Source organism: Hyposmocoma kahamanoa, unplaced genomic scaffold (genome assembly GCF_003589595.1).
Source record: "Hyposmocoma kahamanoa isolate Upper Pololo Valley unplaced genomic scaffold, ASM358959v1 97112, whole genome shotgun sequence".
Taxonomy (NCBI): Eukaryota; Metazoa; Arthropoda; class Insecta; order Lepidoptera; family Cosmopterigidae; genus Hyposmocoma; species Hyposmocoma kahamanoa.
The window spans coordinates 9,190-35,334 of NW_020655309.1; the positions used below are offsets into that span (position 1 = coordinate 9,190).

At 37.1% G+C, this 26,145-nt stretch overlaps 1 protein-coding gene across 1 annotated transcript; it reads left to right on the top strand.

Annotated features, from left to right (window-relative positions):
* Window positions 1-2,255: 2,255 nt before the first annotated feature.
* On the top strand, window positions 2,256-26,086 carry LOC113238645 (UDP-glucose 6-dehydrogenase). Its single transcript, XM_026475480.1, has 2 exons — window positions 2,256-3,846; window positions 24,879-26,086. Exon 1 carries the CDS (start codon window positions 2,396-2,398, stop codon window positions 3,833-3,835), a length of 1,440 nt encoding a protein of 479 aa, XP_026331265.1. The 5' UTR covers window positions 2,256-2,395; the 3' UTR covers window positions 3,836-3,846; window positions 24,879-26,086.
* The last annotated feature ends 59 nt before the right edge of the window (window positions 26,087-26,145 follow it).

Consider the following 26,145-nt stretch of genomic DNA (forward strand, 5'->3'; position numbering starts at 1 on the left):
CCCCTTTCCAACAAAAAAAGAATCATGAAAATCGGTTCACAAATACCGGAGTTATCGCGTAGCATACAAACAAAAAAACATACAGTCAAATTGAGAACCTCCTCCTTTTTTGAAGTTGGTTAAAAAAGAGGCCCAAGTGTTATTTTTGAATACTCTTCTATCAGAAGTTGGACAACATCATGGCAATCCTGACTTTAGAGGCTGCAGCTATAAAGAACGAGGTGGTACTTCAGCCGAACCATTCCCTCAAAATTTTCAACCAGGAGTGCAGCCTTCTACCCATAGGTACTTATTGTCCTTCATGACATAGCTGAAGTACGACATCTTCCTGCACGTATTGGTGTTCATAAATCATGATATTAAATTATATTTCATAGATTTCTCACAGATGGCGGTACGGCAAAGTCGTTAAAACTAAAACAAGAGATCTGCAACAAACACATGGAAAAATTCATGACATCTGTCGTGTCTTAGTTGGCATAGCGTCTGGCATGGTTTGCTAGGAGACGTTGGTTCGAATCCAACCGGATAGAAGTTTGTTTTTCTTGTGTATTGTTTTTTGTCTGTTGTAATTATAACTAGTGGAGTAATTACACAAACAATAAATGAATACCATTGTGGTGAAACATTTTGATAACCAATAAAAATTAAATCAAATCATGATATTTTGAACGCATTATCGAGTTCCTGGTTTAAAAAAACTTTATTTTTAATCCATAGCTTTACTAATTGATTGATCATGTACCTAGACATTGGACATGTAGGCCTATCTAAAAAAATAGATAATTGCGTATGTGAACAGTTTAAGAAAACCACACAAAGGACATTATCTAGTTCTGGTTTTGAAGGGTAAAGGGGTAAAGTTAATTATTTGTGCCGCCGAGCAGTGATGTCAGCCATTGCTGTGTTCTGGGTTTATTTTTTGTAATACCTATCAAGTGACGGAATGATCAAGTCGTGCGCCTGATGGTAAACTACATAACAGTTGCAGGACCTCTCAGAGCTTTAAATCACAAACATCTGAGGGTCACTACCACCACCGCCCGTCGCCCTGAGACATAAGTCGACAAGTCCCATGTGATGTGCCTGTAATTTCACCAGCACCCTTACACTTCAAAACCGGAACGCAGTAATGCTGACATTACTGCTTGGTGGCATGAATAGGTAAGGTGGCAGTACTTCACTGGACAAACTCTACTGCTAGTAAAGTTTTAAAGTGTACCTAAAGGGGCTGGTGATATTACAGGCACATGGGACTTGCCTACTTATGTCCCAGGGTGACGGGTGCAATGGCAGTGCTCCTCAGATCTTTGCGATTTAAAGCGACAACACAGTAACTGTTACAGACAGGCGTGTCGCTTACCATCAGGTGCTGTGAAAAAAAGCTATACGCACCTTATTATTTTTAATTCGAGTTAGAATCTCGTTAATCTGCAATAACACCTAATGGAATGTCCTTTATGGTTTTATTAAATCCAACTTTTCGACATGATGTTTAAATCTGGTAAATAAACAGGCGTAATTTGTACTTTTGCAAAAAAGAGAAGAGCATACAGGTTATATGTAAAATATTAACAACCTCGTAGTATATTATCAATATCATGCTTTATAAAACCCTGTCTGTATAATAGCATCTTTGTCTTTTAGTTCCCAATGTAAAGGTTACCTTTAAAAAGTAACTTGTAGTTACTCTCAGAAGACACGCTTTTTTAAATCGATCAACAAGAACGCCACTAAAAATTAAATTAATAGTAAACATCGACAAAAGGCGACCTAGTTCGCATCCCTAAAATGTCAGTGACTCCTCTTGAGACTATCTCTATTAACTAACTTATATTTTACAGTTGCTTTAGTTGAGCGAACGTATTACGGGGTGAAGGGGGTATGAAATTAATCGAACTGTCAAATTTTAACAAACGCAAACGTAAATTTGTGTTTTATTATAATCCTGGAAAATGAGGTTGTCTGTGCTGCGTGAACATGAGGGGAGAAGGTGCGGTGTGAGAAGGGTACTCAAAATATAGAAACGTCATTTTAGTTCCAAAAACTTCCGTTGAATGCGAATTTAGTTGGCTTATAGAGTTTGTTGTTTTTTTTGACGTTGAGTTTAGGCAGGTTGCCTTGTGTAATTGTGTGCAGTTGGAATATGTGGCTCGATCGGGTTTGACGTCAATTAACGTTTTTCCGTTTAAAACTATTATTTTGATTAATTAGAATCATCAAATTGATATTTTTACTAATCAATCATAATCCGAATTACACAAAAACTTGACAGTGTAAAGTGAATAAACGGGAGAAGCGATACATTATTTTTTAAACTGTGTAATTAGCAAAATTTTTTGGTAATTTCGCATTAAAGTGGATATTGGTGTACAGTTTCAGTGAATAATCAATAATGGTTATTAAGAAAATTTGCTGCCTAGGCGCTGGATATGTCGGGGGACCTACGTGTAGTGTTATAGCTTTAAAATGCCCCAATATCACAGTCACAGTTTGTGATAAGAGCGTTGAGAGGATAGGCCAGTGGAATTCTGATAAGTTACCGATCTACGAACCGGGTTTGGACGAAGTCGTGAAACAATGTAGAGGTAAAAACCTTTATTTCTCCACTGACATTGCTAAAGGCATCCAAGAAGCTGACCTTATATTTATTTCTGTGAATACACCGACGAAAACTTTCGGCAATGGCAAAGGTAGGGCAGCAGACTTGAAATTCATTGAAGGCGCAGCTAGAATGATAGCTGACATAGCAACAAGCAACAAAATTGTTGTTGAAAAGAGCACCGTACCAGTGAAAGCTGCTGAAATTATAATGAAAATCCTCAGAGCTAACACAAAACCTGGAGTCGAGTACCAGATCTTGTCCAACCCGGAGTTTTTAGCCGAAGGGACGGCTATAGTCGATTTGGTGGAAGCGGAAAGGGTCCTAATTGGTGGTGAAGAAACACCGGAAGGACAAAAAGCTATACAAGAGCTCTGTTGGGTATACGAACATTGGATCCCGGCAAAAAATATCTTAACAACCAATACTTGGAGCTCGGAATTATCTAAATTAGCAGCAAACGCGTTCCTTGCTCAACGAATATCGAGTATCAATTCCCTGTCAGCTGTTTGTGAAGCCACTGGAGCCGATGTATCGGAGGTTGCACGGGCTATAGGTCGGGATTCCCGTATTGGACCAAAATTTCTGGAAGCTTCTATTGGATTCGGTGGCAGTTGCTTCCAGAAGGATATTCTTAACTTAATATACCTATGTGAGTGTCTGAATTTACACGAAGTTGCTGCATATTGGCAGCAAGTTATTAACCTAAACGATTATCAAAAAACCAGATTCACACGTAAAGTTATTGAGTCCTTATTCAACACAGTATCAGACAAAAAGATTGCTATATTAGGCTTTTCATTTAAAAAAAACACAGGAGATACGAGAGAATCTCCTTCGATACATGTATCAAAAACTTTATTAGACGAAGGTGCTAAATTACATATATATGATCCAAAAGTGGAAACTGATCAGATATTCTACGAACTTACAAATCCTTATATCACTTCAGAACCTGAATTAGTACGTAAAAATGTTGAAATTCATGGTTCAGCGTACTCAGCAGTCTCCGGAGCTCATGCTATTGTACTCTGTACGGAATGGGATGAATTTAGGACCCTGGATTATAGAAAAATATATGAGGTCATGATGAAGCCTGCGTACATATTTGATGGAAGGAAGATCCTCGATCATGAAAAGCTGCTGAATATTGGATTTCACGTTCAGACAATCGGGAGACGACTGTCACGGACTGGAAGTATTCGGGCTCAGGGTAGTCAGACATTGCCTTAATTTTACTGTCTGTAAGTATTGTTTTTGTTTCATTTTTGTTTTTAAATAGGAGAAGCGGTATTCTTCAGTAACAGTACAGTTGGCTCGGTGCGGGGACACAGGTTCAAAAGCCAGCGGATGATATGTGCTGTATTGAGCAGCTATTCTTTCTTCATTTCTGCTAGAAGCTTTATGTCACAGAAATCCTACCAATTCATGTTTATTAGTCAGACTGGGCAGGATTAATCCTGTTATTATTTTAACAACCACAGACACTGTTATGACGATAATCACGTAATCTAGTGCCAATTAAAAAAAGCGAAACAGTTCTTCAATGGCGCCAATCGCTATAATTAGTTTCAGTGTTATCATGTTGAAAAACGTCAAATTAGTTCAATGTAACTTGTTAGATACGGTGGTTTATTGAAGATCTGTGCCTTCATAACGACGATCAAGTTCTGCGCCTGATGGTCAGCGACAAGTCTACCTATGAGGGTTGCAGTGCCACTTAGAGCTATATACCGCACGCAATGACCTGAGGGACACTGTCGATACGATCGTCACTCTAAGAAATAAAGTTGACAAGTTCCGTATGCCTGTAATTTCACCAGCACCGTTCAAAACCAGAACGCAGTAATTCTCACATATGGCTGTATTAGTCTATGGGCTGTAGTTCCCTGGACAAACTCTTGAACCAGCAGGTAATCTACTTGTATGGCACATTATTATTATGATTATTAAATCTGACTTTTTGTAATAATTCACTTCCTTTAACTTTTTATTTTGAATGAATCATAAAACATGAAAAATGAATTAATTAAGTCTATTATTCCATGAAGTTAATTCCTGCTGTATAACCGGCTTACGCGCAGAGCAGAGGTTCCCAAAGATTTTTTTTTCATTTACCAGGTGGACTTTTTCTTTTTTTGCGTAGACCCCATTGACTTACAATTATATGGACGTCGGGTCCGCGCTAAAAAGTGTCCGAACTTATAGGGCGTTAAAATCGTATACAGAGCGTCATTCACGCTTTAGTCTTCGTTTGTTCGACTGACAGCGAAGCAAGCAAAATTAGACAGTACTGCGATGACATTACAATTTAAATTCAACGTTTTAGCTTTTTCATATTCCTTTACATGTCACTACGTTTAAATAGGTTGACTTGGGACATTTTTTTCGTGCTTTTTGTATTAGACCCGTCGTCCATTTATTTGTAAGTCAATGGTAGACCCCCTTCCTTTCGAATATTATTTTTTTTTACAAAATTTATCAAACTTCTTTGTAAAATGTATGTGCCAGTAGAGCTTTTTGTGGAAAAGTTCGTCCAGGGAAATACTGCCACTTATTACCACCGCCAAGCAGCAATGTAGAATTACAGGCTTATAAGAATTGTGAACTTATATCTCAGAGTGATGGGCACAGCAGCAGCCCCTTGAACCATTGTGATTTAAAGCACTGACCTGCCCTCGGAACGAAAAAAGCACAACTACTGTGTTAAGTACGCATAGTTGTGCCTTTTTTCGTTACAAGGGCAGGGAGCGACATTGCAATTGCTATGGACAGATGTGTCATTCCCCATCAGGCGCATAAAAAATTTGTATCATAAAAAAAAACTTCGAAATATGTGTGATAGCTGACACGTTGTTTATTTTAACTTTTTATACATTTATCTAACCAAATACTTATTTTGTTGCGAAATGCTTAATCGCTTCATAGATTATTTATATGTATATGTGATCACGATCTGCCTAATACTAGGGCCAAACAAGGTTAATAACTAACGCTCATTATCGCAGTTATTGAGGCATACAAATACTGCCTAAAATACCGCTTGAAATAGAGTGGCTATTACTAAGATTTATGGTCTAATATGAATAAATTATGCATTGACAATATCATTCCAAGATGGAGGTTGAAGCTGCTGCGTTATGTTATTCATGAGTGTTAATTATTATTATATGATTTTTTTTTAATTTAACCATTCCACACTTGAATCGTCGCCGAGCGACACGTGCAATCCTGTTGCGCTCATGCTGCACACTAATTAATGTCAGTGTGGCCACTACACGCACTAAATCACGCGAGAAATCTCTTTGGTGTGCCAAGAAGTCTGCCACCCGAGCTATCGTCTAACGCCGAATGCCATAGTAATGCCGTAGTAAAATTATCGTAATAAGTCGTAGGTACACCTATGCTTAGTCTCCATTAATGCGACAATTAATGTCATTAAACCTTAAACGGCCCATTCACTACTTACGAGGCATCCGCCGCGTAGCCAGGAGACTGGTCACACACTATCCTGCATATGACCCACGTATGCAGTATTGCAGGACGCTTTACCGGATTGCAGGATGGTTTGCTCGCTTGGATTACATTTATAATCCTGCATTACGCGGCGGACGGCAAGGCGGATTGCAATGCAGGATAATGAATGCACCCTTTTAGTGTGGTCGAATCATAAGTGGGTTCCACGCTCGTTAACGTCTCATGCACCCCCAATTTTTGTAGCATACCGACCATCGATGACCCCTTATTTTAAATTAAATTGGACTTTATTCATAGGAAATAAAACTATTTTTCCGGATTTAAATCGCGTATATTTGTTTTTTCAAACAAACCCACGTTTCGGGCCCTTTACAGGTCCCTTGGTCACGGTTGACTGAGGTGGTACAGTCTTCAACCAGTTATGTCTAATATTAATGCAAACCACCTTAGTTTTTCACTATAGTTACAATAGTTATTTATTAAATACCTTATTTTTAATTTAACAAAGAAAACATTCCAATTTACGCTACATTAAGTTTTACAAATTATTTTATTGAAAGAATTTTTATTAAGTTCAATTTATTATTAATTAATAATAGAAATTAAAATAAACTAAAACATACTAATTAGTACTGCAGTCTTATGTCTGTTTGGGATTTTTCATTAGAGGAAATACTGGATCCCAAACTGGTGGTACGGAGAAACCATCTTTCTTGAAATTAGGATGTTTTCATTTCCTATGTGTAACAATCGCGAAAACCTAAGATCTCGATATTGGACTTTATTCATCAAACACACACACGCACGCACGCACACACACAGATACACATATAGAAAATCACACGATATTATGTTCTTTTTTTATAACATCAAGTAACGGGACGAACAAGTTGTGCGTCTGATGGTAAGCTACACGCCTGTCCATAACAGTTGCAGTGGTACTCAAAGCTTTATATCGCAAAGATCTTAGGGGGACTGCCACTGCGCCCGTCACCCTGAGACATAAGTTGACAAGTCCCATGTGCCTGTAATTTCACTAGCACCCTTACCCATCAAAACCAGAATGCAATAATGCTGACATTACTGCTTGGCAACAGAAATAGGTAAGGTGGCAGTACTTCCCTGGACGAACTCTTTCACAAGGACCTCTACTGCTACTAGAAGATAAAGACTACAAGAATATAATGACTGCAGACTGGCTCGAAGCGCGTCGAGCAAAAATGCGACTTAAATAAGTATATTATCCCTTAGTTTAGTTAATACGGACTCCTTATTGCGAGAAGTGGACCCCTGGAGGATCGATATAAGCCACTTTGAGAAACATCGGTTTAGAGCGATGACGTGTCGCGATGCGCAAACGCCGGAACAATTGTGTCTTTAACCTTTTCGTGGAATTTTAATCACGGTGCGTTCGTGATTTTTTTTAATTGCATTTTCGTGATCCATGTTCACGTATTTCTTGGTAAAATAATGATGTCACTATTCATCAAGGATTTTAAAAAAATATATGCATGAAAGGATGTTATTTATAAATAATAATTAATAATTTGTTTTATTATTGTTTTTAATTTTCATTTTATTTCATTTTTTTATTTTTGTCTGTTTTTTGTGTAGTTTATTTAGGCCAGCATATGTTATGTTATATTATTTTATAGTGTATATATTTTTTATATGTGGTAAGAGTTGTCATTGTTTAATGATTGTTTGTTTATTGTGATGTTTAAAAACCTATATATTTTATATTATGTTAAGTTGATGTATGTATATGTTCCTGTTGTTAAAGTGTTCGTTGTAGTGGTGTCCTTTCTGTTGGGGTGGCCACAGAATATCAGCGCCGGTCTGTTTCTCCGCGAGCAAACTGGCACATGCTGAGTGGTGACCTTTTTGGTTCCTTACTTTTGTAGTTGTAAAGTAGTTATTGTCAATGTAATGTGGACCAAATAAATATATTTTCTTTCTTTCTTTCTTTCTTAATGCCGGTTGAGTAAAATTGTCTTTTTGCATATTTACGAATCCACTTAACGATTAAAATTAAACGTTTTATATTTGTATAAATATTTCATCATTAACCCATTTATACGTCGTCCCACTACTGGGCACGGGTCTCCTCTCATGAGAGGACTTAGGCCATAGTCTTCCGAGGTTTGTGAACCTTTCTACAGGTTTGATCACAATGTTTTCCTTCACCGAAACGCTCATGGTGTATTTGAAATTAAATGTCGCACATGAATTCCGAAAAACTCAGGGGTCCGAACCCGGATTCGAAACCACGCCCTCGAGAGGCGCCAGGTCAAAGCATTAGGCTACCACGGCGTCACGATTTTATACTACCATGATATTCAATTATTTTTTGGGAAATTACTCAATTAGTTTTGTGACGGTGTGACTTTCTATCGCCTTTCTCCGGTTCCTGGCCACTCGTATTTAAATTAAAATTTTTAATTGTTCCATAGCTCTTTTGTCTCGCATTCTGATTTTGTTTCGTACCACCGTCACTCCCTGCTCGATCGCGACAGCGTACGGAGGTGGTTAAAATTCAATCGCGTCTGATTTTCATTCCTTAACTAGTTTATACCACTACAGCCTTTATCATGTACCTTTGAATACGTATCTGTAATTCAGTATAACTCGGCCCTTTTGGGGTAAGTGTCTACTTAATATACTTAATATTCATCAAGTTAGGGAGTGTTTTGTAATAATGTACATGTTTTTTATATTCCTTTTGTTGTTCCAGCCTTCTTTTCTTACCTTTTCTTCTCCTTAACCGACTTCAAATAAATTTGTGGACCTGAAGTTTTCTGTTTTACTGCCGTGAACCTGGTCACGGCCTATTAGGGTTGCAACCCTTTCAGTTTGTTATAATTATTAATACAAAGATCGAACACTAAGAAAGAATTATCGAAAAATGAGTTATATGCACCCCAAACGGTTCCTAGAGTAGCCTAAAATGGCCTTTTCCTATTTCAAACATAGCCTAAATATCGCAGAGTCGCCGATAACTTTCGGCCCTTCGAAATAGCCTAGATGGCACACGACTGCCGTATCACGCTGCCATTGACACTCTATTCACACACAACTGAGATGATTTAAAATTACCAGATTTGAGGCCTTAGCGCGGTTGTCCGCATTCTTACTTCTATCAATCAATTTCCCTATCTCAATTTATCTTTAGGTGCGGTATTTAATATTTTTTTTATCGTCATTTAATCTAATAATTACGCACTTATTGAACGAAAGCACAAAATCCTGTATCTACTTGTCTGTACTTTGACAGTCTCCGTGCTCGAGTGGCTTATACACCGGTTTTCATGGTGACGTCATGACGTCATGACATGTCATAAGCATTCCGTAAACGATCAAATAGTTCCTTTTCTTCAAGCAATGTGGCAAACCATCAAACAAGAATGACAAACTTGCATGTAGTTCACACTTGGTCATCCTCTTGTGCGTAGAGTCGTACGAACCGTACATAATACTTAATACAAGGACTCTCTGTAATTTGTGCATTGAGTAAAAATAACAGATAAAGAGTTTATAATTACATATACCAATTTTTTTTTTATATCAACCGAACTGAATAGAACACATATACTATACGATATACATTTTTTAAATGGTGTAAGTATCCAATCTTAAACAACTTAAGTATTTCAATAGTTACGAAAGCTTTTTCCGGGATTCTTGCGAGTTATTTTTACCGGTATGCGGAAATACTGTTGTACTAAAAGCCCTACTCCTGGTGCTGTCTAAGTGTAGTAAATACCGTAAGAGAGCAGTAACAAGTTTACATTCTTGAGTACAATTACCTCGTACATGTCCCGTAGCGATAAAAACAACTACTTATACAGTACATTGACTTATGTTAAGCTGTTATAACTGGCGTATCGTATGAATAATTATTTTTTTATGATACCTACAAGTCGTGCGCCTCACTTTTAGTCAGCGACTCGTCTGTCCATAACAGTTGTCCCTATCTACCGACCCGAGAGATAGGGTTTTCCGGAGAGACTACGGGCTCGACGGCAAGACCAGGGTACAGCGGGCGTCCGGGTTAAGCCCTCCGCCAGTGACACGCCTTGGCGTCTCTGATGGACCCGGCCTTGGGTATCGACTCGCTGGGATTTGTGGTGAACTACAGAGACGGACATGTTTATCTGCCCCGGTAGCATGTGGCATCTGTCTCGTCTAGTAAAGGGCCTAAAGAAAAGCGCGGGACACGTGATTTGCCCTTTAAGTCGTTAGCTATGTCCTGACATTGTCGCAGGACACGGCTACTTGGTATTTCCGGCACTAGCCCGGAGAGTTAGTAGGGGATGAGCTAGACATTTTCCGATCCCTTCAGGCGCGTAGGAATTTGGGCACTGGACGGGTGCCGTTCATTCGGCGTCGACAGTTGTCTTACAGTTCCGCCACCAATGAGGAGATTTGGTAGTCGACTTAGAGTCGACGACTTAGCGGTGGTAACCGCTAGTTGTGCAATGTGCAACGTATGTAAGTGAGGGTACTGTACATGCACCCGAGACGCTAGCCTATTCTCTGATGAAGTCAAGTGATAGAGGTCTGTGACAACCCTGTACACTGGCTGATCTGGGCTCAGAACCTGAACTTATGAGGTTCCTGTGCGCGCTCATATATGCGGTTATAGTGACCGTCTCTTATATCCTAAGGGTCGATAGGAAGGGTCACTATAACCAAAACTAATGTAGAATGATATGGGGCAGTCTATAACACTTGCAGTGTCACTCAGAGGTGAAGCTCTTTGCGATTTAAAAATCGCAAAAACCTGAGGGACTCTGTCACTACACTCGACGCCCTGTGACATAAAGTTAAAGCTGGCTTCACAGCTGTGCGTACGGTCCGTGCGGACTGTCCGCCTGCGGACCACACGCGTGCATAGAAACCGCTCTGAATCGAGTAATTTAGTGCGGTATTCACGGAAGACAATCGCCTGTAATGAACGCACGGATGGTTTGTACGGTGTCATCGAGTATATAACCAGAAATAGAGATGAAATAAGTGCTATCCATCCCTGGCAACTCATCAGGTAAATGGGCCTTATATCATTTTTACATATCAACTCTCGTTTGCGCTGAAATCGCAAATTAGAAAACTGAAATAGTACAGCGCCAAGAACTGACCTGTGTGTACGTCTCCGTGTATTCCAAATATATTCTGTATTTATTGTAATAAAGATAATATCTGTAACAATGGGGGCTGTTCCATTCGGCGGTGTGGTAAAAACAGCAAAACATCTAATTACAAAACAAACGAAATCAAATTTCTTCGGTAATTAAATATTAAATATGTAACTTTGCAATTTTCGTCCATTATTGCAAAGCTCAAGTTAAACTGGTCGTTTTGAATTAAAACAATTGACGACACCCGTCAATTGTTTATAATTCGGGCTGGCCAACCGGAGCACAGTTGTCACAGTAATGATTTGGCAGAATAGTTTTCAAACCAATTAAATGACATTTCGTCTCTATTTCTGGTTATATATAGCGTGACCAACAGTCAGTCGATAGTCGATAGAATATTAATCGACTGCAATCACTAGCTGCTTGCAACCGGGCAACACTTTTACGCAATAAACTGTCATTTTACTCCATCTTCATAAAAGACAGACTATACAAAGAGCATCTTACTCATTCCAGGGGAATCTACGTCTAGTGTAATTTATTTCCGATGTTACTACAAGACCTGTCGGTAGTAACACGGGAGATTAATATTGCCCGTGTTACTACTAGTAGTACAGCTGGTATTACCACGGCCAACAAATGTAATTTCCTTACCTAAGAAATAAAAACACATTTAAGTGGAGAATGTAGAAAGAAAGATGATTTATTACCGCATGTTCGGAATTAGTAAAGATGAAGCTAACACCGCTGTAAAATTGCCTGCTTTTCGGTATTTTGTAGCAGTAGAGCTTCTTGTGTACCTATTTCTGCCGCCAAGCAGTACCGTCAGCATTATTGCGTTCCGGTTTTGAAAGATAACGGGGCTGGTGAATTTACAGGCGCATGGAACTTATTAACTTGTCCACCACCACTCATATCTTTGTTTTGAAGCTCTGAGTTGTTATGCAATTGTTATGGGTTTTCGTTCTGTCACTTGATATTATAAAAAAATGTACAGGATGTGTCACGGAGGGTGTGTGATGGAATTGCACAATTTAACTCCGCCTTCACGTGTCCATCACCGGGGGACCAGACGTAGTCTAGGGTTCCACCCCTATGTTGTGGATATTCCAAGGATGCGCACAAATGCTGCCACATTTATATGGCGAACGGTTATGGAGGGGAATTCCCGGCTTGCAGATTTGTTCCCTGAACGGTATACCTTTTCAAGGCGGGAGTGAATAGTCACTTTCCATCAGATGGAAATCAAATGCGCACTTATTCTTTTAACAAAAAATTATGTTAAGTCAAGCCTTTGAGGTCGTGAATAAATGTTTAAAACAAACAAATGCTTCGACCTTTAATTGAATTATCACGTAGTTGTAAAGGTCAATTTGGAAGATGGACCTTGTCTATCAATTTGTGATTACCTTCGCTCCTTACACGCTTATTGGGTCGCACCAGCTCAGGGTTTGTGTGAGGTAAATAAAAGTATTTACTACACACAAACCCTGAACTTGGATTTTTGGATTGGACATTGAAGATTTGAGATTTAAGCGTCTGTGGTTGCGTCATCAATATACGCTCGGCGCGCTGGCAAACACTAAGTGAATTTTCGCTCATGTTTATTCACGGCGGTTTAATCATGTCGGAGGCGGTTTAATCACGCCTCTGGCGGTTTTATCACGTCTTAGGCGGTTTAATCACGGCAGAGGCGGTTTAATCACGTCGGTGTCACCACTTTGGAGGCTTCTTAGTTGTTGAACTCGGGTCAGGATCAAGAAGCATATTGTTTATTGTAAAATACATTTCTTAATCTTCAAGCTAGTAAGGTGTCAACAACACAACGCCTCCGTGCCGCCGCCCTCGCGGAGACACGACGCAACTGCTGCGGCGGCGCGTAAATAGAAAGCGTAAGCGAAAATTCGCTTAGTGTAGGAATGGGAAATATAGCTTTTTCTGAATATCGTATCAAGACTACATATAAATATTCGAAATCGGATTTCGAAACTATATATTTTCTGAAACTGTATATTCACGGATACAGCCCGCGTGCGCGCTGCGTTGATACATTGCCATTACTGATATTCGGAATCAGATTTCGAAACTATATATTATTGGATATAGTTTTACAAGAGCAATGCGGGCCATTGTTAGTATACAGTTTCGAAGACGCACAAAAAATGGTTTCGCGTTGATATCCACTCGGTGAATATCTGATACGAAGCAATATCGGCACATAGTTTGGAAAATATATGATTTCGTATGTGCATGCACTCGTCAATCGCTCGGCTTGATCCGCCATTGCTAAAAAAATATTGTTTCTGAGATACACGATATCGGATGATTATCACTGATATCAGGTTTCTTACCACGGTATAACTTCTTTTTTTTATGACCTGATATTAATAATAATAATAATAAAATTTTATTTATTGAGACAACTGAGATCCAATCAAATGTTAGTAGGTACAGACTTAAAACTATATTAGTACTTATATTTTACCAGGGATTGTGTATTATGTATTAAGTGCCGCATAATTGGGCACTCATTCCTGTCAGCAACTGTCTTCAGGAGGCTATTGGGGCTGTCACGTATTCTCTTTAGTAGCGACGCCGACTTTTTACGTACAACAGCCGTAAAACTATCTACGCGCGCGTCAGTGAACATGGCTGAGGCACTGCAGAAACGTGACAGCCCCAACAGCGTCCTGAAGGCGTTGTTGTTTTGCACGCACAGAGCATTCCGAGAGCACTGAGTGTAACTCTTCTTGATATTAGTGATAATCATTTAGTGAATAACCACGAGTCTTAAAATCTATATATACGATATCGGATATTTGATATTGCCACAATATATAGTTTCAATAACTGTGTACGATTTGTAACGCCCATTCCTAACTTAGTGTTTGTTGCGCCGAGCGCTGCGGATGTATATTGATGATGCAGCTACACGTCTAAAAAGACGCTTATATATATTATCCCTACACTGAAATTGTGTAGTCAAAACACTCTGTTGCTTATTAATCTATGATATTGAAGTGTTGTGTCTTCATCACATTGTACATATACATCATTGACTTACAAATAAATGGACGACGGGTCTAATACAAAAACCACGAAAAAAATGTCCCAAGTCAACCTATTTAAACGTAGTGACATGGAAAGGAATATGAAAAAGCTAAAACGTTGAATTTAAATTGTAATGTCATCGCAGTACTGTCTAGTTTTGCTTGCTTCGCTGTCAGTCGAACAAACGAAGACTAGAGCGTGAATGACGCTCTGTATACGATTTTAACGCCCTATAAGTTCGGACACTTTTTAGCGCGGACCCGACGTCCATATAATTGTAAGTCAATGATATACATTGATATCGTTGACAATCACTGCCTAAAGTACCGGCACGCTATGGTGGCCGTTTTGACGTTTGTCGGGTCATCAAGTGTTACGACACTATGAACTAATACGTTAATTCATAAGAAATGAAACTATTTTTCCGGATTTAAATCGCGTAAGTTGCGACGCTTAATATTACAGTTACATAAACACATAAACAGTCCGTACATTCAGTTACCAACATTACAGTTTTTTAATATTTACCTACATTGTATCTAACAAATATTTTTTTATTTAATTTTTAACGACACTTTTTACTACCTTTAATGTTATTTTAGTGTGACGGAAGACAGTTAAATAATGTTGGATTTAAATAGTCCTTAGTTATTTTACCATAATATACGGCTACTACTACGTTATTAAGCGCAAAACTCGATACTGGCGACATCAAAGTCAAAGTCAAAGATTATTTATTCCATAGGTAAAAGTAAATTTACACTTGAAAACGTCACATTTAAGCTACTGCTCGTTCACTACGCTGACCTCCCTGAGAAGAACGAGCAAGAAACTCTAGGGATTGCTCTTTTCAAATAAACTTAAATGCTACGGAATACATTTTGAATTAAATTTGTGTGGATTCTGGAGCCGTGTCGTCTTTCCATACATCTTTATCTAACACGTAGTCTTCAATTTTGTAATATGATTTTTCGATCAAAATATTTTTAGTGTAGTTTTTAAACTTAGAAAATGATAAACTTAATATATGCTCCGGAATCTTATTGTAAAAACGTATACAGTTCCCATAAAAGAGTTGTTTACCTTGGTTAAACGAAATCGTGGTACCATGAGTTTGGACTTAGCTCTAAGGTTAATATAATGGATATCTTCTTTCTTATTGAAATTATGTATATTTTTACGGGCATATAAAATATTTGAGTAAATGTACTGTGATGCCACAGTCATGATACCAGAGTCGTTAAACTTTTCTCTGAGAGAAACCCGAGAGCCTAGACGGTACACAGAACGAATCGCTCGTTTTTGCAATACAAATATGGTTTGAATATCTGCCGCTTTACCCCACATGAGAATCCCGTAGGACATTCTACTATGGAAGTAACTAAAGTAAACTAGTCTAGCAGTACTAACATCGGTAAGCTCACGTATTCTGCGTACTGCGTATGCAGCGGAGCTTAATCTGCAATCTAAACAAAAAGAAGGATAATGCTATTTACGGTGTCATTAAGAAATAAGTTGACAAGTCCCATGTGCCTGCAATTTCACCAGCACTACAAAACCCGGACTACATATCAGTAGCGAGGCGTGAAGATTGTAATTAGTGAAGCTGGACCAAAACAAAAAGCACTTCCCCCTTGCCGACACTGAAAACAAGTTATTAGCACACCAGGTACTAGTATACTTCATTTCGCTGGTTAACTTATTCTAATTTTGTACAAAATGCAGTATTTGATAATACGTGGAAATTTTTATGCAAGCCGGTGAAAATTGAGTTATATTGACGCCTCGCCACTGCTATGTACTGTCCTTTGTGTGGTATTCTATTCACATGCGCAGTTATCGATTTTTTTTAGATAGGCCCACGTGTCTAATGTCTAGGTATGCGATCAATCAATTATGGATTATAATATTATGTTAATTTTTTAAACCAGAATAATAATAATAATAGTTTATTTTGGATTATCTCCATATCGTGTTAGTAACAATTGTAACCTTATGACAAAGTTAGTAAATACAAATTTTCTGTAGCATTAATCCCTTCGCATGAAGAGCCTCCCATGCCTGTACAAATGGGCCGTCGACTTTGTCCGCAACAATGGCCAGCAGGCTGTTGGGGTGCCGCATAGATATAGGACAAAAGGGGAGAATTGGTAACACGGCGTGGTTCGTGTCGCTTCGATATGGTCATTTTGACCATATCCAGGTGACACTATTACATTTCTCATACTTAACTATTACATTCTACAAATGCCGCGGGTGAAAACTGCTCCGGGAGTTCTTAGTGTAACGAAAAATGAGTTTCAGCGCCATCTATCGTGTAATAGTTAGCTATTATAGGTACACGGTGGAACGGAACGACCGACAAAGCCGAAAATATCACGTTAAGAACCCTACATACATGAGTTTTATTTACTTTAAATGTAAAATCAGAGCAGTTGGAAAATGTTCGTCCAGATTTAAACTTTTCGCGTTGCAACAACCCTACGCGAATCAATCGTGTTAGTACATCTACTGCCCCACAGGCGGCGTTCGTGTCATTGGCACTCGCAGAAGAAATAAGTGTACTCACTTGAATAGGTAATTAAAAAACATTGAACTTACTTTAAATTAAAAGGATGTTCGATTTGTCCACGTCCCCTTTGCTCTTGCAGACATTCAGACATTTCAGACACATTCCTGGGTGTGCCGGTCACACGCCGATGTGGTTTTCCACACAAACACACTAATACACTTTACTTGCTTAACACAAACACTACTTATAAACAGCACTATTCCAATAAGTTGCTGTCACAACCCAAAAATTAATAAGTAAACGTTGTTTTGTGTTGTAAACACGAGAAAAACATGAGACCACGAGTTACCAAACAACCAGGCATTTTGAACTAATTTATGAATGAAAAAGTGTTACCAATTAGACTAAAGCAAATATCACTAAACAGAATGGTCACAGTACAGGCAAAAGACTCCTGAATACTAAGATAAAAATAATATTAAATTTTAAACGATTACACCTAATTAAATACGCACCAATAAATACCAAATTTTTTTTTGTCGCTAGAAATAAAAGACGCTTTTGATGTCAAATCGTCACATAAAGGGACAAAGTTGCTTACTTGGCAACTCTGCATAGAGATGGGCGCGGCGGCGGTGTACGCATCGGATATCATTGATTACTAATATCTAAATGTTAATTTTAAAAAGACAATTATGATAAAGAAATAGGTTTCGCAATAATCATCTTGTCTGGTATAAGTGCCATGAGCAATTCAAAAGTAAAAGTAAGGTAACTGCAGGTCGTTTAATAAATTGTAATAAATAATCAAATTTAGCAATGTGATAATCGATTCTCAAAAATAAGAAAACGAACCGTGGAGGTGGTCTGCAGACCTCCAAGAACCGATTTATTTATTTTTACATTACATTTATTAAAATTTCAACTACTCATCTCAAGTTAACAGAAATTTTCGTTTTAAATGTTGATCTCATTAAAATGAACTCTTCGTTTTAAAGTTAGTAAATTCTTGTATTGTAAATTAAAACTATTTCCAAATGCATTGAAAAATAGACTAGTATAAAAAAAACGATTTCCCAATTATGCTGCCAAAAACAGATAACAGGTATCAAATGTGCATCTCTAAGGGTTATAAGCGACGTGATTGGCTGCCTCAATTTACTATTTTACGTTAGGGTCGGATTAAGGGTTACGAGACTATTGTAATTTGAGTATTTGACGCATGTTGTAGAACGTGTTTACTTAATTTAGTTATGTTTATTTAAGTTAGTCTTATCTTACGACGCAGAAAACATGGTTGAACTCCTGTCAGAATCATTTAGAAAACTTTACTTTTCTTAAGTTGTTGTAGGTAGTTTATAACATCGCATAGTTTAGAAACAACATGTCTCACGAAGATTCTATGAGAGGTGCATTTTTTCGGTAAATGTAAATATTGGGTCGTCAAACACGGAATTTAAGGGTGTTAATTACTCTCAAAATAATACAATAAAAAACCCGCATAATTAATCATGATTCACATGATGACCGATCAAACAAAGTGATTGATCAAAGAAAGCGACTGATGGGGTGCTGATCAACGACTGAGGTCAGCGACCTATTAAATTACAAAGTTTTTTGCCCTGAGTACCTCCCTGTAGTTGCCTCCAAACAGCTGTGTTTTATGATGTAGGGTTGACAATACAGACTTTTCAAGCAAATCTTTATCATTGAATAACTTGGAAACTATTACACTTAGAGCAAAAAGACTTTCAGTACAATTAAGTACATATTTAAGACTCTTCACGGTTTTCGGCTTTGTCGGTCGTTCTGTTCCACCCGGTATACTAGTAGCATTTTTTTACTAAAACGCCACCTGATGGTGAATGGCTGAACCAGGGTGAAACAAATACTCAATTATTGCAATATAACTCTTATTCAACTAAGTCGAATTTTGTTAAAATTTAAAATCGTTAAGTTAAGTAGATAATAGAGCGTAAATATGCTAAAAAATGGCGACATCGGTACCCGATCTTACATAGCGTCATTACATAATATGTATTATCTCCCCTTTTTTCCCTATATCTATTTTTAACCGACTTCAAAAAAGGAGAAGTTTCTCAATTCGACTGTATGTTTTTTTTGTATGTATGTTACGCGATAACTCCGGTATTTGTGAACCGATTTTCATGACTCTTTTTTTTTTTTTTGAAGGAAATCATCCACCTCTAAGGATGGCTGTTCACGCAGGAAGATTCATTTTTATAAATAGCGCCTAAATTTTCTTAAGGAGCAATTTTTTTAATGGTTAATTTTGCTATTTCCCCAATTCAAGGCGTTTTTCTCTCAATATACTTTGAGTGGTGAGAACCGATTTTTATTATCTCCAGGGTCAAGTCCTGTATAGTGGCGAACTAGGCGATATTTCAATAAAACTTAGCAAATAGACTTCATTCCACGTACTTTTGAGGTCGGTTTTCTTAGTACTCTGTACTGAGATTATAATTATGGACGTTTGAAATTATGTGACGTATTTTGAAAATATTTAAATTTTTATTTGTATTGTTGTAGTTCGTATTTTTCTTTTAATTATTTTATTTTATATTAAGAATAAAATTATATTATAACATTATATTTCGAATTGTAATATTATGAAATTTATAATATGAAATAAATTATTCTATTCTAATCTATTCTATTCTATATGGGCTATAACGACACAACGCACTTACGGATAATGGCGTGAAACCCGTCCGTGCGAAAATATCATTATTTATAGCACGTGCTTATACACGTATCATTTACAACTACAGATATTTTTTATACAATTTTTAAAACAGCTAATACTTATACACAAAAGATGGGTTTATAAAAAAAAAATATTGCTATATTTATGTTAATTATTGTGATCTAAATTTTATATTGGTTTAGATATAACTAGTTATTGTAATAATTATTGACACAGCTTGTATAAGAGATTAATAATTAACATTGTAGTGCCCTTACAGGGTTCATGTGTTGGAATATTATTATGTAACACCTCAGTTAATTCACATGAAACAAAGAATAAATGAATTCTATGGGTTGACTCCACTGATTCTGTTAGTGTATTCATTATTCAAAAACACGAAGCATCTCTTGTAGGGACTTATTTGTGAGACACAGGATAATGACCATATATTCGTTGTATTTATATGGAATTTACACAACTTTGAAAGGCCTGAAAGCCGTTATAACACTCGCTCCACAGGACGACTGAGGGTCGTACCGCGACGGTTAGCACTCACTGAAAACAATCCGCGTAATCGGCCCGACTTATTATGAGCACCTACCCGTTGACTTAAAAAAAAACCGACCTCAAAAGTACGTGGAATTATGTCTATTTTCTAAGTTTTATTGAAATATCCCCTAGTTCGCCACTATACAGGACTTGACACTGGAGATAATAAAAATATGTTCTCACTACGACATTACTCAAAGTATATCGAGAGAAACCGCCTTGAATTGGAGAAATAGCAAAATCAACTAAATAATTGTTAAAAGTAATTGCTCCTAAATTAAAGTTAGACGCTATTTATAAAAATGAATCTACATGCGTGAACAGCCACCCTTTCAGGTGGATGATTTTCTTCAAAATGAAATGGGACCACTATGGAAGTACCCCCTTTCCAACAAAAAGAATCATGAAAATCGGTTCACAAATACCGGAGTTATCGCGTAACATACATACAAAATAAAAAGTACATACAGTCGAATTGAGAACCTCCTCCTTTTTTAAAGTCGGTTAAAAAAATGAGCCTAATGATGTAACATTTGATCGTCGACTGAAAGACTTTTTGTTGGATAATGCGGAAATTATTCCACTGAAGAATATAGGGACATGGTCTTGTAATATATGTTGTAATTTATAGATTATTAGGTATAGATATTATTTTACAGAAATGAATAAATTACATAAACTTTATGCATACAATCATTATATTGACATAATTATTATTATATTATTTAATATGCTCCTACATTATTTCACATAACTACATTAACTATGTTAAAATTACGTAGTACAAAACTTGTACTGGATATTTGTAATGTTTTGAAATGTAACATTTATTTATTACTCTTTGTAACGATTCTTGTAATACAATATATTGTATACAATAATGTAAAACTTACAAAATAATAAATAAATCTAAAACTAAATTATGAATAACTAGACTAAACTACTGTTAATAAGCCTAGTTATATTTAAACCGTAGTTAAATAATTAAACTCGCTTAGAGTGTACATAACAAGTGTAATTAATTACCATCGCACGTACAAATGTATTTGTATCGTAATTTTTTTTGATTATGTTATCGCCGGAACTGTGGAACATGATAAGCATATAGTGTGCTACATAAAACTGTATCAAATCAACATAACACGTCACACAGCTGGACATGGGACCCGTATTGATAGGGCTTATTGAGGCCATAGTCCAATATGTGGATTGGGTTTTTCTTTTTTTTTTAATAACACCAAGCGACGGGACTAACAAGTCGTGCGCCTGGTGGTTAGCGACACGCCTGTCCATAACAGTTGCAGTGTCACTCAGAGCTGTAAATCGCAAAGATCTTAGGGGCACTGCCACTGCGCCCGTCACCCTGAGACAAAAATAATTGAATATCAATTCAATACAAATTTAAATTATGTGACTTGTCAACTTTTTTTATAATATCAAGTGACGGGACGAATAAGTCGAAGGCCTGGCGGTAAGCGACATACCTGTTCATAACAGTTGCAGTGCCACTAAGAGCTTTAAACCGCAAAGATCTGAAGAGCACTGCCACTGTGCTGGGCACCCTGATACATAGTTGACAAGTCCATTGCTGTGTTCTGGTTTTTTTTTATAATACCTATCAAGTGACAGAACGATCAAGTTAGTTAGTGCCTCTCAGAGCTTTAAATCACAAAGATCTGAGGGGCACTGCCACACCGCCCGCCACCCTGAGACATAAGTTGACAAGTCCCATGTGCCTGTAATTTCACCAGCACCCGTCAAAACCGGAACACAGTAATGCTGACATTACTGCTTGGCGGCAGAAATAGGTAAGGTGGCAGTACTTACCAGGACGTACCCTTTCACAAGGAGCTCTACTGCCATATGTTTACATATTCGTATTTAGGGTTATTACATTACATTACATAGATTTTATTCATCACGTGCTTTAGGAATTATGCAAATTGATAACTTATCTTTATGGGATCAAACAAGTCGGCGGTTATTAATGAATACTTGTTACACATACATTGTATTACGTGTAACCATTGTATCGTGTCAGTATCAATCACGGGACGAACGGAACGAGTAGCGCACCTTATTAATAAAGCTGTCTCCTTGGGAGTGACCTTAGATAGTAAACTTCAATGCTTTCCACATATATCTTCCCTGGCCAGCAGATTAAGCTCCGCTGCATACGCAGACGCAGATGTTAGTACTGCTAGACTAGTTTACTTTAGTTACTTACATAGTATAATGTCCTACGGGATTCTCATGTGGGGTAAAGCGGCAGATTTTCAAACCATATTTGTATTGCAAAAACGAGCGATTCGTTCTGTGTAAGGCTCTCGGGTTTCTCTCAGAGAAAAGTTTGAGGAGACTGGTATCATGACTGTGGCATCACAGTACATTTACTCAAATATTTTATATGCCCGTAAAAATATACACAATGTCAATACGAAAGAAGATAACCATAATATTAACTTTAGAGCTAAGTCCAAACTCATGGTACTACGATTTCGTTTAACCAAGATAAACGACTCTTTTATGGGGATCTGTATACGTTTTTACAATAAGATTCCGGAGCAAATATTAAGTTTATCATTTCCTAAGTTTAAAAACTACATTAAAAATATTTTGTTTGAAAAGTCATATTACAAAATTGAAGACTACGTGTTAGATAAAGATGTAAGGAACCAATGTTCCTACGACGATGTGAACAATGCTATGTCTAAAGTAGTTGATTGGTTTGCTGTTAATAACCTACTTCTTAATGAGAAAAAAACAAATTGTGTGAAATTTACATTACCCAATGTTAGAGAGACGGTTACAAACATTGTAGTTAGAAACGAAAAATTGAATCTTGTGGATACAGTTGTATTTCTAGGTATAACGTTAGATGCTAAATTGCAATGGGGTCCCCATATAAGTAAGTTATCAAAACGGCTCGGCTCTGCAGTGTACGCGATTAAAAAAATAAGGAAACTTTCAGACGTCGAAACCGCTAGATTGGTTTAAAAAAAAAAAAAAAAAAAAAAAAAAAAAAAAAAAAAAAAAAATTGGGTAATGCCGCCGATATCAACACAACCCGTACACTGCAGAAACGTGCAGTTAGGACAATTTACAATCTGGACCCCAAAGTATCTTTGAGAGATAAGTTTAAGGAAATTAACATTCTTACACTAGCCTCACAGTACATTTATGAGAATGTAATTTATGTTAAAAGGAATAGTAATTTATTTATGAAAAATAGTGACAGACATAACATTAATACGAGGAATAGAAATAAACTAGCTTTTCTTGATAGTCGTCTTCACAAAGTCAAAAAATCATTTAAGGGGCAATGTATAAGCTTCTATAACAAGATTCCGGTTGAAATACAAAATTTGCCTTTCACGAGGTTTAAAACTATAGTGAAACAAAAACTTTATACTAAAGGTTATTACACAACTTCTGCGTACTTGGATGACAAAAATCCGTGGTAGTAACCCGTTTAGCTCATGGAGGTAGTCTCGATCTCTGATGTTTCAAATAAAAAAATAAATATTGTAAATGTTATTTACAAAGAGCAACCCCTAGAGTTTCTTGCTCATTCTTCTCAGGGGAATCTGCCTTACGAATGAGCGGTAGTGTTTAATATTGTGACGATTTCAAGTGTAATAATGCTTACCTATGAAATAAAGATTATTTTGAATTTGAATTTGAATTTGAATTTGAATAATTTGAATATGGAAAGACGACTTGGCTCTAGATTCCACACAAATTTAGTTTAAAGTGTATTCCATAGCACTGAAATTTATTTAAAAAGAGTAAATTTATTTTACTTATGGAATAAATGATTTAACTTTGACCTGTTCGTAAGCGACATGCCTATTCGTAACAAGGCATCTAGGCACACACTTTTGTACACGTACTGTACTTACAATTATTGTACACGTGCACAATAAGTCTTAAGGTGGCGGTTCGGGTCGAGACAGAGACAGGAGACCAGACGGGAGACAGAGACCAAGACCGTTACTTGACTTTAAAGAAAGAAAGACTACTGTATTACACAAGCACTTTAGATTTTTGCATGTGTTCAGTTCGCGAACAAGGTCGAGACAGGCGACTGCGACGCAAGACAGAAGACAGTAAGACAGTCTCTACCGCGGACCAGTAGAGCTGGGTTATAACGTTTTTATCGATAAACGAAACGAGACGGTTATTTTCAAAAAGAAACGCTTTCCAGAAACAGTTTCAAAAAGTAGTAATTCTGCAAAAAGTAGTAGCATGACACGTGACTTTAGCATTTCTTAGTTTTATTCGGAAAAGCTAGTTACTTACATAGATACTTCTTGAAGCGCTGCAACCGCGCGACAGTGGCGCTGCTGCAGCGCGTCTAGAATTGTATGAAAAGTGAGTCTCTCGGCTAACAACGGCTAATATGAACACGCTCTTAAAACCGTGCAAAACGAACTAGTTCATATCCGTCAGTGTCGGGAATATGTTCCTAGTAGTTCGTATCGTAATATCGTATCGTAAATAAAAAAAAATACTTTAGGTTTAGTTGATTTTTAACACTGTAAGAGATTTAAGTCTCAAAAGTCTTTCCAATCTTACTGTTTTGGACCATAACTGTCTCCGTGGCGGAATGGTTACCATGCCGTACGGCCACGCAGAGGTCTCTGGTTCGAGTCCAGGGCCGGGAGAAACATTTGTATGGCCTACATTTATTTCTCTCGTGAGTTTAGGTATAATTTGTGGTTGGTTGTCTATGTATGTGTCCATGGCACCCTGCGACACAGGGTTTCCCCAGGCTATGTTGAGTGTGTGCGTTATTATTACTGTTATATTTAATTCGTTTATTTTCTTTATTTCCAGACTTCCAGTGAAGAAGCAGCTAAAAATCCAGTTTGAAATCCAGTTTAACACCAGGTGATGTTGCGGCCAAGCGTTCGTTCTACTTACATTAAAAAATACACATACACCTATCTCCCAATGGGGTAGGCAGAGACAACGAACCTCCTGACAATGACTCCAGTATCGCACAAAAGGTTTTAAACGAAAAATTCACAAAAAGATATATTTTTAATAAAAAAATCAAACGCAATGTAATTCTTAGCGAAATTATTATTTTCATATTTATACGTAAAATTATTTAAGTTATTTTTTTTTATTAATGCTCGAGTTCGGAGCCGTTAAAATAAGAATGACCAATCAGGGATCGCGAGTAACGGAAAATGATTTATGATTGGCGGACTGAAAGAAAAGCCACAAAACAGTAATCATAGAGATTAAAAAGAAAGTTTTCTGTAATTATTAATACAAAGATCGAACACTGTCAAAAACTCCTTCAATCTGACAGGACACGAACAGGCTCCTAAGTCTCATAATTTTCTTGAAACAGGTCCTTGAGTAACAAGCACAGGCAGTTGAGTCTCTATAAAGGTCTATGCCCAGCAATGGCCGTCGTATGGTAGAATGATGAAAGTGTCAGTGGGATGGCAGTGACGGCATTCATCGGCCATTCTCACGTTCGATGTTCTCAGCCTAATTACCGTAGCCATTGTTTTTTCTCGCTTAATATATATCCAATAACATTGAACATATGAACAACTTTGAGCTTAACTATCAATATGTCTAAATGACATTAGAATACGGCCATGGATACGGTAAATAGGAAAAGTTGAAACATTTTTAAGAAAACATAAAAACAAAAAATTTAAAGAACAACTATTAACATATAAATAATTTTCATTTTAAAAAGGATTTTCGTCGACAGATATAATTAAAATTATAACATTGTTTTTGTAACAGCTGTGATTAATCATAAGAAATAATTGGAGTAACTTTTAATCATTACTACTAACCAAATATTAAGAAACTTAATTTTATTTCGAAAAATTTGGAATGGCACTTCTATCAGTGGAAATAAACCAAATGTCCCAAAATACACTTATAATAATTCAGTTGTGTCATAAATAGTCGGCTTTTGTTAAAAATGTTTTGAACTTTCTAATTACCGTATCCACGCTACGGTAATTAGATTTATTTATTTATTTATTTATTACCGTTACAATACAAACCGTCACCATCGAGTGTATAACCAGAAATAGAGACGAAATGTTATTTAATTTGTTTGAGAAGT

Excerpts from the sequence above, each read along its gene's own strand:
- LOC113238645 (XM_026475480.1), top strand. The coding sequence starts at position 2,396 with ATGGTTATTAAGAAAATTTGCTGCCTAGGCGCTGGATATGTCGGGGGA.